We start from the raw sequence: 12,789 nt of genomic DNA on the forward strand, positions 1-12,789 counted from the left end.
ATATATGGGGAGGGGGCTGAGTTTAAAAAAGATGGTGGGATCCTACACGTCAGTCGACCTTATTGATAGGGGCCCTCGTTGGCGTTATCTTGTCCATCTTGACCATTATTGGCATTCGTACCTGAATCGTGGCCACGATTGTGTGGAGAAGTCCCTTTTGATCCTTGGATGGGGGAGATCATTCACCATGCAACATGAACAGCCCTACACAGTTGTTCGAAAGGGCTGTCTTAGTCGCCTATTTCGCAAAGGATCATCATAGTGCGGAGTAGATGTGTCATGTGCCATGTTTGGGCAGTTTTGCCATACCCCAAGGCATAGAGGTCTCATAGGAGGCACTGTGTCGATCGTTATTTTGACTTGTGATGGAAGGGTCCATCCCCCTCCTTCCCTCTCGACATCAGAGCCACCCGGTCGAGCCCTCCAAGAGGCCCTGAGTGGTATAGGTGAACTTGGAGGCGAGGCCTCCGGCTCTTAAGTCAGAGGTCGAGACATTGCCTGGTCCCAGATTTACTCGAGTGTCAATCGGAGGGGGTCGGGCTACCAGGCAGAGCGCCTCTCAGTGGGTCATTGGGCCCCATGTCCTGAGTTTAGGGTCATGCGCAAGCGCTCTGCTGGTACGACCTCCAAGTTGCCCTCCAACCAAGGGCAATCGGCGCGGGGACTCGGTGCAACTATGGTCCAGTTTCCTGGTCAGTAAGGTTACCGATGGCAGGGTACTCGTCATTGACAAGTTTATAAAAAAAATAGCATCTACTACACCAAAAAGGTAAATTATGAAATATATTTTATGATGTATCCAGTGTGCTAATTTAATGTCGTAAATATTAGTGATGGAGGGAGCAGATATGTAAGCAAATTCAAATTTTTAGTGATTTTTATTTATGGCAAACCCCACTAGATTTTTATTCATGTAGCTATAGATGAGATACCCTGTAGGAATGAAGTCAGTGATGCTAAAAAGCATACAACTTCAGAATACACCTTTAACGAGATTATAGTATTTTGTACAAGGAAATCTCAGATTATGTTGTGCACAACTTTCAGGCTGGTCCTACAACAAAGGTGGGCTTGGATCAGCATCTTTTCAGAAGGTGCAGCACCTGCAACCCTGCAGGCAGCAACAAGAAGACGACACAATTCTTTGGCAATGGCACACCCAGTACAGCATCGCTAGGGACATAGCTACGGGCCTGCACTAGCAGCACAGAACATAAATCATATCATAGCACTGTACTGTAGTCCATGAGTGTAGTACTGTAGTCTGCTACAAGATCACAACTTTTACGCCCTGTTCGTTTGGCTTATAACCGTACCTTTTCAGTCAACGAACATTATTTTTCTCTTACAACAAATCAGCCAACAGTACTTTCAGTCATGACTTATCAGCCAAGCAAACGGGACATTAATTTGCTGACTGAAGAAACAAGCAGCCGGAAACCCATGAGTGCGTGCTTTGCTGGCGTGCAGCTATGCAACGGGAACCAAGAACGCTGTGTTAGTTAGCACTCGAGTCGGGAGAGAGAGAATCGAACGAAGAAGACGATAGAATCGAACGGGAAGAACAGAGATAGTAGCGAGGAGGACAGGATTCAGCAGCACGGGGGATCCTCTGACGAAGAGTAGACAGATCTTCCCAAGAAGACAACGAATCTAGCAACAGAGACCACTTAATCAACCCCTGTTGAATGGACGACGTACCTCGTGGCTCGTGGCACCGGGCGACGCTGAAGAATTTTCTCTGGAATACTCCATTGCAGAGCTTGATCATCAGGTAGCGGTGTCACCGAAGCTGGAGGACCAGGTGCCCGCGGAGGCTTGGGCTTGCTTGATTCTCGAACAGGCTGCCGCCGCCATCTCCTGACTCCTGTGCGGTGCGTGTGCACTGTGTCGGAACCAGCACCGAAACCGAATCGAACAAAACAAACATGGCGTGGCGTGGCGCCCACGCGGCAGGCACGTCGGTGAATGATTTCTGATCTGTCGATTCCGATTGACTCGTCCGGCGCCCCAGCTGGGGCCTATTTATATTAGATGTTGCCACCGGCGATCGTCTCGCCATCGCCTCTCTGCATCATCTCCTCGGCTCACCTGAGGCGCTTCTCTATCGTGTGCGCCTCCGTACGTCTCGTCTTCGATCCACGCAATGCATCGTCGCCATCCTCCCAAAGCCGCTCGCCAAGCCCAGCCGCGCCGACTCCGACGAGAGATGGGACGCGCACAAGACAAGTCAGCTACCTCAGCTTCATCAAGCCCTCGTCCCACAAGATCGCGACATCGCCGCCGCCCAAGCCCGGCCGGCCCGACTCCGCTGAGCGATGGGACGCGCACAAGAAGGCGGCGACGATCCTAGCTTCTTCGTCGTCGTCGTCAGGCATGCCTTCCCTCGTAAGCAGCAAGTGCTCGATCAGCCGCGCATCATCCGCCGAGCGCTGGGACGTGCACAAGAAGCGCTGCCCGCCGCAGGACGAGTTGCTCGACGACGGCGAGAGCAGCAGTACTTGCAGCAACGACATCGACATGGAGGAGGAGGAGATAGTATGGAAGCCGCGGACCATGTACGCTGGACCGGGCTTCGTCGTCGCCGCGCCGGAACCCAGCATGCTTCCCATGCCGACATCGTTCTTGGTTCCCGTTGCATAGCGCTGTACTGCACGAACTCATCGATCGGTTCAGGAGTCAGGACTCAGGTCGCTGCTGGTTCCTTCAGCTACCTAAGCATGTGTGATCATGTAGGGGTGCAACTTCGACTAATTGCTTATGGCGTTAGAATTTGAATCCTTTGTGTGTTTGTGTAAGTCTTAGATTTCATCTGAATTTGGTGCCTTTTGCAAGCTCAAACTGTAAATGGATGCATCCATCTGCAAGTGTCATCTTGAATTCTTGATTGATTATGCTTCAATTTCAGCACTCCACTCGTGTGTCCTGTTCAAAATGAATTACTCGCGTCTTTGCCTACTTAAAGAGGAACATTGGCACAAGTACTGACGTACACGGCCGGTGGAGAAGAATGGATAGAAGCATGACAAAGAAGAACACTTTCTGATCCGAACGAGGCTGTTACATGGGAGAGGTTGCACGCTGCTACCACCACATAAACATAAACAAGTTCACAAGTTGTACAAAACGTAAACCCATAAGACCATTTAAAAAAAAAATGAGACCAAATATTTCTACCAAATGGTCGCACGGAAAAAGTTCCATTTACCTCTTGAACTATCACTGTGGTCTGATTTTCTTCACCAACTCTAAAACTGGACATCTCCCTCAACTCTCATAACCTGTTAAATTACATAAATGCCTTACATAGAAATAGTTTTGAACTCATCCTTCTTTAGTTAAAAAAGTCTAGAAAATACCTAGTTAAGTTTTTAAACCACAAAAATTGTATCTAGGCTTCTAAAAATTTAAAGAATCACAGAGATATATAAATCGAACTAAAATATCTCATGAAAATATCTTTAGAAGCTTCAAAAAATTGTACTCACACCTCTAGAAATAATGATAAATGTTTCTCTCTTCCTGTGCCGGACTTCCCTCGATTTTTTATCACCGACGATGATTCCATACCCGCCGCGTACCCACACCCACCCCTCTTCCCGAATCGCCGGGACGCAGACGCCGCCTCGGCCTCCCCATCTGCGAACTCGGGCGGGCGCCCGTCCCGAAAGCGCGCTCCCTCTCCTGATCTGCGACGCCACTGCAACCGCTTCCCTCCCTCCCCCACGCGTCGGCGGCACCGTATCACGCCGCACACCGGTCACCAGTCACGGAGACGGAGACAGCAATGCGACGTGGACAGCGAATTAACCCGGTGGGGCCTGCCGCGGCTTCGTCCACCCGACCGGCGAGGCGACGCCGCCGCGACGGTGATCGCCCGTCCGCGGCTCTGAGGCGGCGCGGACACAGATCGAGGCATGGGCCATTGGGCCATGGCGCGGCGGCATGCTGGTCCGGGGATGCGGCCACGGAGCTGATGCTGTGCGACTGGTGCGACCGCGGGTTCCACATCTTCTGCCGCGCGTCCCCGCCGGCGACTGGTACTGCCCCCGCCGCCGCTTCCACCGTCACCAGGAAACCTAAACGTGAGTGCTTTTTTTTTAGGAGAACGTGGAGGTTCCGGAACGTCGGCCTGGTCGGCGAGGGCGCGACACGACGGTCATCACCGGCAGTTGCAGCGCCGCCGATGGCTGGCTCCATCCCCATCCCGTGCTAGCGTACGACTGCCGCAATCACCGAGCGTCCGACTGCCGCGAAGGCTGAAGCCGGAGGGTTGTCTCCGTGACGCCATCTTCCAGATCAAGGTCAGTTAACCTCACGTAGGTCATGGCGCCACCGCCACTGCCCAAGTCGCCTGCCTCATGGCAGCATGAATTTCCGTTTTGTGTTTGTGAATGGGATTCAATCACGGTTTGATCTCATCGTCTCGTGTTTGTTTATGGCTGGCTGCTAAGTTTGGACTAGAGATCGATAAATGTTTAGTGAACTGCTAGATAAATTAATCTTTGAATTGTCAGTGTACTATTCCATTGATGCAGCGGATGCAAGGGATGAATTGTTCATTGTTGGGCGATCTGGTTCCCTGCCCTTTTCAGGTAAACAATGCATGGCTCTTTGTCTCCATCACTTGCCAGTGTTTTACACTACAGATTAATCTGATTCCTATGGTCTACTTTTTTTTTTCTTGAACCAGTTCTTGTCATTTTTAGGCATGGTATCCATTCATATAGTAATATGAAGCCACACATTATTATCTCGAAAATAGTTTCATTTTTATACTTTGTAGTATATCTATCTTAGCGTCGCTTTGCAACTGCCCATGATTCTCAGGGCGTTACCTTATCTAACAAAACATGAGTGTTAAGATGATCTTTTGAAAGTTACATCTCAGGTGGTTGCCTGGACAAGAAGGATGCCGTGGACAAGCCTGATCGCCGGCTGCCAGCGTACGTCTCACATCTGTTCAGATCCGCTTTGAAATGTGTTAAGTTTTATCGATTATAATTTATTAAATTGAATATGATCTGTAAAGTTTCCTGGGCGTTGGAGCTGAAAAGAATTATTTGCAGGAAAGAAGAGGGTTTGGATGGCAAAGTTTTAGAGGATGGGGAGGTGAGTTGTCATCTATCGCATTCATTGATGGAAAGTGAGTTCTTAGATTCTTCCCTTTTCAGGTGAAATTTTACATGCAAAATCTGTTCAAATTTAGAGGTTCAGGGTAGCTCATTGGTGCAGAAGCTTAATCAGTCCGATGAGAACTTAGAGCGCAGGCAGCACACGGATATTGGATCCGGTACATTGGTTAGTGCTTCTGCTCTGTATGCATACTTATTTCATTGGGGTATTACCTGTGTGTGTTCTGTCGTTGTAGTGACCTTATCTCTCTGAAAAACCTTCTGAATAATGGTGCCAGGATGGCAACGTGTCAGAGGAAAGCCATCAGATTCACAGGGATGATGAAATCACAGCAGATCGATTGGTGTGTTCTCTACAAATGTTTGGATTATCTTCTCTCAAATCAATAGACATCAATATTATATTTGCATGACTGCAATTATTGAAATGGCTTCATTTGGGGGGGGAAATGGTTTCGGTCCACATGCACGATCTGGTTAGTGTTTGTTTGCTATGCAACATTGGGAAAACTGAAACCTTTATGCTATTTTGCATGCACTGTGATTATTTAAATGGCTTCATTTGGGAAAAAATGGGTTTTAGAAGAGCAAGCATAACAAAGAAAAAATTGATGAGATTTTCAGGTAGCAATCTGTCAAGGTTCACACGCATGATCTGGTTAGTGTTTGTTTGTTATGCAACAAAAACTGAAAGCTCTTATGATATTTATGCAGTGATTGTCATAGCCTCTTATGCAGTGATTGTTTAATACACTTATGGAACCTTGGGATGGAGTTGCTCTAATATCTTGTAAAAAGATTATTGATGCAGGAAGCAGTAGTATTGTTGACATGGTTTACATTTGTAAACTCTTCAGGATGAGTCAACTGTTGACATTGATAGATGTTGAGCGCAAATAGATGCCAAAGCAACTATGAAAATAGTAATCACCTAGAGAGTTCAAAACATTGAATAAATTATTATGCTCAGTATAATGATATTGTTACTGACATGTTGTCTGTATCTTGGGTATGGCCCTGTGCAATCTAGGTTCAGTCTTACATTACATATGAAGCTCAGCTCATTTTACGGAGCAAAGATAGGATGAAGACAAGCAGTTCAGTTTTTTGAGAATGTACATATGTGGTTAGATTGGTTCAGTGTGGACTAGATAAATTCCTCGTGATAAAAAAAAATAAATTCATTCATGAATCTTGATATATCATGGAAGCACATATTGACATGGCATTCTTCTCATTTGACAATTGACACATGCAGAATTTACTTGAGGCTCGAAACCTAGAGAGCAGAGCAATGGACCTTGGTCCTTTTGTATGATGACCTTCTGGATATGGAGCACATCCTAACCTTGTCGGTATGATGGCTTTCATGAATTCAGATCTGATACCCTTGGAGGCTTGTTAGCATGAGATATAGTTACTGATGGATATGTTCAACTCAATAAATTAGTGTATTTAATTTGTACTGTAGAGCAACTATTTACCAATTTTATCCTTTGATATAAAACATCTCTAACTTTTCAAAACAAATATTTTTATAAACACGTGCGTGTCGCACGTGCATTTCCACTAGTATCTAGAAAATTCTTAGAACATTATTCTAATTGATGTCTTAATGTGTTTTAAAAATATTCCATAAAAAATATGAGATGCAACTAGCATGAATGCAACACACATTTGATGTTAAGCGCATTCATGTTGGTCTCGTGTTTTTGTTGTAGAAATTTTTGAAAATGCATTTGAACATCGATTAGAACATTTTGGGAACTTTTTAGATTTTTTCTAGAGCAGAATATGATGTTTGGAAGCTTGTAGAGATATTTTTCATGAACTCTAAATATTTTATTATTTGGGTTTGTCGTGTTCTAATACATATAAGATTTTTCTCAAAATTTTAGAAGCTCATATATACATATATTTTAATTTAAAACGGTATTTACCCATTTTTTAACTAAAAAGGATGGAACCGCCTTATGACATCTAAATGGTAGAGAGGAAATTTAAACAATTTGGAGTTGATGGGGAGATATTCGATTTTAGAGTTCGAGTAGGAAGATTAGATCATGACGATAGTTGAAGGTAAAAAGAGCTTCCACTACAGGAACTGCTGGCTTCCCCGAGTGCCAGTTGCACTCGGGGAAGGCCCAGTTGCACTCGGGGAAGCCTTCCCCGAGTGCAACACTCGGGGAAGCCTTCCCCGAGTGCAACACTCGGGGAAGAGCCTCCGGCTAATCCTCTCACGGGAAAGGCGCCTTCCCCGAGTGTCGAAAATCGTGCACTCGGGGAAGGCTTTGCCGAGTGCCGTGCTGGCACTCGGGGAAGACTTACGCCGTTGGCCGACGTCGTTTTTTTTTTATTTTCTTCCCCGAGTGCAACACTCGGGAAAGATTTTTGAATTTTTTTTTAAAATACTCTTTGCCGAGTGCCGCAGCTCAGGCACTCGGCAAAGAAATTTGTTTTTTTTTAAAAAAAATCCCTCTTTCCCGAGTGCCACAGCACAGGCACTCGGGGAAGCCACATCTAAAATTCTTTTTTTTTTGCTTTTTCATGTAAACAACAAAGCACATATATATATCACAAACCACAAATCAACATCAATATGTCACAAACCACATTTATATATCACAAACAACCAAATTTGTCCGAAATCCACAATATATTACAAACCACACGTTCAAAAGTACATACTATTCCAAGTTCACAAGTTCAATACATAAAAACGACTCCACAGTACCAATATCAAAGTCAAAGTTATAAAGATAAAAATAAATAGATCAAAGTTTCACAACATTTTGTGAGTCACTATTCAAAAGATGACCAAAATCACATTTAGCAATGTGAAGAAGAGTCAAATCCGAGCCACTTGAGAAGAACACCTACATGTGAACAAGAGTTGATTAGCAATGTGAAAACTGATTCATAGTTACAAAATTCACCATGCTCCTATGTTCCAGATATATATATTCTTAGCCAAACACTTGCACTCAGCCAAACAGTTACCTTAATTTCACATTCATATATTTGCATATGTTTCAAAATTCACCATGCTGATTCAACATTACAAAAGCTTGTGACCTACTCCTATGTTCCAGATTCATATATTCTCAGCCAAACAGCAAACTAGCACTCAGCAAAACAGTGGTGAGAAAAAAAGAAGAGATGGCTGCACTTACATGAGCACTGAAGAAATGATGATCACTGAAATCCAACCTATCAACTTTGAGTGGACCAATCTCCATTAAGCCTCAAATCATCTGCTCTAATCATCTTACGAAGGCACATCTCCAATGTTCCTGCTAGCAAATATAATGCATATCAACTTAACAAAAAATAGCTTGCAAAGCATACTTATCAATTATTGCACTGACTGCAGGCACACAAATCTCACAGTATCATATTCTACTCTCTGCTACAGTGATTCCATCTTTGTTCTGGAATGAAAGAAAGGACAACTCTGACTCAGTTAAATTGTTAAAGAAAAACTGTGCAGAGCTCTCTCTTTCTCTCACAGGTTGCACAATGACATTCAGACAAGTAAAATGACAGGCTGCATCCATTTTCAAACAATGCAGTGACATTTAGTTTTTAGAAGAAAAAACATGCAGTACTCTCTCAGGTTGCATCCATTTCTGTACTTAACAGGAAGAGGTGATGAGGCTAATTTTAACAAATATAACACAGGCATAATTTTTCAATATAACTTAGACGATTAATGTTAATTTGCAGTGTCCATCATATATCAATTATGGAACCCACACAATATCAGGATTGTAAGCATAGGCCAAGATGCAGACATAGCACCTCATAATCATGTAACAAACTATTATAGAAAGTAAAATGAATTGGTAAATCGAAGCACGGATCTGCAGCTGAGTAAGCAAGACTAAGATGGCATTAGTAAATCGAATCACGGATCTGCAGCTGACGAAGCACGACTGAATGAAAACATCAGGCATTTTATTAGTAAATAAAAATGTAATCCAGGATCTGCAGGTAAGGAAGATGAAAAGACGGGAAACGGAGAAAACTTAACCCAGGGTGGGCGGCCGACATCGATATTCCAACATCGAAGGCGACAATGTCCGAAGGAACGCCGAGAACGGCTGATGTGGTCGCCGACGGAGGGCACTGGCCCCACACCCGCGCTCGTCGCCGGGGCATCCGCGGCGGAGGCCTGCTCGTGCTGGGGCCGTGGTGGTCGCCGACGGGACGTCCATGGCCAAGCCCGCCACCGGGACGGCTGCTCGCGTCAGGGCCGCCCGTGGTTGGGAAGCTGTGCCGGGGACCCCTGCACCCGAGAAGCCGCGATGAGGGCCGCCCGCGCTGCTGCCCTGCTGCGCCGGTGGCTCCTCCGCCGATGCGCCATGCGAGAGGAGCAAGAGAGATCTGAAGAGGAGGAACTGGCGTGGGGGAGGCGGAGGCATCGCGGGGCGGGAGGCGAGGTCGGGAGAGGCGGCGGGGGCAGGCCGCAAGGGCCGCGGAGGGGGCGCGCCGGCCGGACGGGCCCCGACGCGCAGGGACAGGGGCGCGCTGGCGGGGCCGCGCCGCCGTCTCGGGCTGCGGGGGCGCGCCGGCGGGGCCTGTGGGGGCGCGCGGCGCGGGGGCTGGGGGCGCGCGGCGAGGGCTGCGGGGGCGCGGTGGCGCTGGGCCGGCGAGCGGCGTGGCGGTGGCGCGGGCGCGGCGAGCGGCAGCGGCGAAGAGGGCTGGCGGCGGCGAGGTAGCGCACGGGCGGGCGGGCTGGCGGGTGTGGGGTGGCCGGTTAGGTTTAGATAAGGCCTGGTGGGCCTTTTTTTTAAGTCTTCCCCGAGTGCCCTGTCCTGGCACTCGGGAAAGGGCCTCTTCCCCGAGTGTCAGAGAAGGCACTCGGGGAAGAATTTTTGTTTTTTTTTTTGTTTTTTTGCCTCATTTTTTTTGTGAGGACTTTCCACATTATTTAAAACTCTCTGTTCAAATTTGGGACAATTTTGACTTTTTTTTTATATTTCGTTAGTTTTTTTCGTTTCGTTGAATTTTTTTTGCATACTTCGAATTTGAACTGCAGGTGCATGAAATAATGGAATTTGGTGATTCAAAAAATTATATTAATGATATTTGGTGTATGTTGAGGCCTTATCCAGTAACTCGCATGAAATGTCGAGCATCTTGTTGACGTAACATGACGAACAACTTGCGGGAAAAGTGTATTTAAATTATATAAAATCCGAACGAAGTCCGAAAATCATGAAACATGTCTGGGCGTCGTGTTATCGCATGTAGAGGCTATGATAAAAAATTGAGAAGGTTTCGAGCAAGTTGCGACGTCGGATGCCTAAAACCCAGACATCTCCGCATGTGATCACTTGTAGAGGCATGCAGAGATGTCTGGATTTTAGGCATCCGACATCGCAACTTGCTCGAAACCTTCTCGATTTTTTATCATAGCCTCTACATGCGATAACACGATGCCCAGACAAGTTTCGTGATTTTCGGACTTCGTTCGGATTTTATATAATTTAAAAACACTTTTCCCGCAAGTTCTTCGTCATGTTACGTCAACAAGATGCTCGACATTTCATGCGAGTTACTAGATAAGGCCTCAACATACACCAAATATCATTAATATAATTTTTGGAATCACCAAATTCCATTATTTCATTCACCTGCAGTTCAAATTCGAAGTATGCAAAAAAATTCAACGAAACGTAAAAAACTAACGAAATATAACAAAAAAAGTCAAAATTGTCCCAAATTTGAACGGGGAGTTTTAAATAATGTGGGAAGGCCTCACAAAAAAAAATGAGGCAAAAAAAACCCAAAAAAACAAAAATTCTTCCCCGAGTGCCTTCCCTGGCACTCGGGGAAGAGGCCCTTTCCCGAGTGCCAGGATAGGGCACTCGGGGAAGAAATTTTTTTTTAAGTTTTAACGGCGTGGGCGGGGTGAACCGTCAAGTAACATGTTTCTTTGCCGAGTGCCGATCTTCCCCGAGTGTTGCACTCGGGGAAGATGACCTTTGCCGAGTGCTTCTCTTACCGAGTGCCAGGACCTCTTTGGCACTCGGAAAAACCTCTCTTCCCCGAGTGTAATTATTCCCCGAGTGCAACACTCGGGGAAGATTCTCTTTCCCGAGTGCCCGATTTTTGACACTCGGGGAAGCCAGAGACACTCGGGGAATTTTGCCTCTCCCGTAGTGTTCAAAGTCACACGATGGCCCATCCACATCTCCATCACTCACCTCCCACCGCCGCCTCAGCTTGCACTTCCCTAACGTATGCTCCTTTCTCTCTTCCCACCATGATGCTCTACCGTCGCCACCTCGATCGCCGCTCAGGTCACCGATGTCCACACCGTCCACATCCTACTACCCCGACGTAGCCTCTGTCCATCCAAAATGTTGTGGTCGGTTAGCCCCCTCCACCTTGCCGCTCACCGCTCGTCGAACCGTCTTTACCACCAGTCCGGGCACCGCTACAATGCCCCTTCCCCTTCTAAGGCCGTTGGGCATGGAGGTCCTCTAAATCCTTAACCCAAATGGGAGAAAGAAGAAGACGTGGACGAAAGTTTGGTCCAATCGTGCGTTGACACATGTCGCTATGCACCTCTTGCAGTCACTACAAACGTGGGAAAATTTTTTCTATGCACTCGTGATGCATAGCCGGCTCTATTTCCGTCGATTCATCCTCATTGATGTTTCCTAATCCTTGCAAGCAACACGCAGGCCTTGGCCCATCTTCTAGGCCAGTGTTTTCACGGCACGCAGCACAGCCCATCAACACATCAATCGATTGCTCCTGAGTGGTGCTGCACGCAGGGATGTTGTGCATATCACAGAAAGACTTCTTTGAACTCGCCTTGCTTTTTCCAATGAAACTCTATCTTTAGTAGCTTTTTTCCAATGAAACTCTATCTTTAGTAGCGATCACATAACGTCGACCAGTATCCAGGCACTATGGCACATCTTAAAGAATAGATTCCTGTTCAGGTGGTTCCAAAACTATAATCTATTTCTGCAAGGAACGGTGGTTTATTATGTTTCTGATTGCTATGGGTTAAAAGGATACAGGAGACTGTATAGAATATTGTACTTCGGTAGAGCTAGCGCCCAGATGTCCGGACCGATGCCCGTGTCCGGATGCCCGTGCCTGCTCTGTTTCACGCATGCACGTGGGAACCATCGCGCCTGCTCTGTTTCACTCGTGAATGTGGGGACCGCCTACGTCCACTTCGTTTCCCGCGCATCGTTTTCGTGCGCACACGAGGACTGCCCGCGCCTACTCCGTATGGCGCCCGCACACGTGAATCCACGCGCCTCGCCTGCGGATGGGCGTCGCATGACTCTGGCATCCCATCCAACAGTATACGCTTGAAAACATGAAACACTTGCTGCAACATACATCTGAAATAGCTGAAATATTTAGAACATACACATGAATCATGTGTGTAGCCACTACAATATATGTGTGAAACATATGCAACATCCAGATAAAACACTTGCAACATACGTCTGAAACAGATGAAACACATTTTGATCGGCCACGTGAAACATACGTGTATAGCCATTGCAACATATGCAACATCTGGACCTACTTTTGCAACATCCATATGAAACACTTGTGACATATATACCTCTAAAAGTTTTGAAACACTTGAACATACGTTTGCAACATGTGCTTTCAG

At 46.5% G+C, this 12,789-nt stretch overlaps 1 protein-coding gene across 4 annotated transcripts; it reads left to right on the forward strand.

The window, feature by feature from the left end:
* The first annotated feature begins 3,606 nt into the window (after window positions 1-3,606).
* Window positions 3,607-6,538, forward strand: LOC136487775 (uncharacterized). 4 transcript variants are annotated; one of them, XM_066484887.1, is made up of 7 exons: window positions 3,607-4,040; window positions 4,105-4,304; window positions 4,518-4,595; window positions 4,892-4,946; window positions 5,070-5,112; window positions 5,210-5,301; window positions 5,414-6,538. In XM_066484887.1, exons 1-5 carry the CDS (start codon window positions 3,788-3,790, stop codon window positions 5,099-5,101), a joined length of 618 nt encoding a protein of 205 aa, XP_066340984.1. In that variant the 5' UTR covers window positions 3,607-3,787; the 3' UTR covers window positions 5,102-5,112; window positions 5,210-5,301; window positions 5,414-6,538. The 4 variants fall into 4 exon arrangements, with proteins under 4 accessions (XP_066340984.1, XP_066340986.1, XP_066340987.1 ...); XM_066484889.1 differs by having other exon boundaries at window positions 3,607-4,595; window positions 5,414-5,479; window positions 6,166-6,538; XM_066484890.1 differs by having other exon boundaries at window positions 3,607-4,595; window positions 5,414-5,479; window positions 6,394-6,538.
* The last annotated feature ends 6,251 nt before the right edge of the window (window positions 6,539-12,789 follow it).

This window comes from Miscanthus floridulus, chromosome 10 (genome assembly GCF_019320115.1).
Source record: "Miscanthus floridulus cultivar M001 chromosome 10, ASM1932011v1, whole genome shotgun sequence".
Classification (NCBI taxonomy): Eukaryota; Viridiplantae; Streptophyta; class Magnoliopsida; order Poales; family Poaceae; genus Miscanthus; species Miscanthus floridulus.

What these genes read in the sequence shown, in the direction of transcription:
- LOC136487775 (XM_066484887.1), top strand. Translation starts at nt 3,788, where the DNA reads ATGCGACGTGGACAGCGAATTAACCCGGTGGGGCCTGCCGCGGCTTCG. An exon ending in ACGCCATCTTCCAGATCAAG is followed by an intron (nt 4,305 to 4,517) that starts GTCAGTTAACCT and finishes TTGAATTGTCAG; the next exon opens with TGTACTATTCCATTGATGCA. An exon ending in CCTGATCGCCGGCTGCCAGC is followed by an intron (nt 4,947 to 5,069) that starts GTACGTCTCACA and finishes AATTATTTGCAG; the next exon opens with GAAAGAAGAGGGTTTGGATG.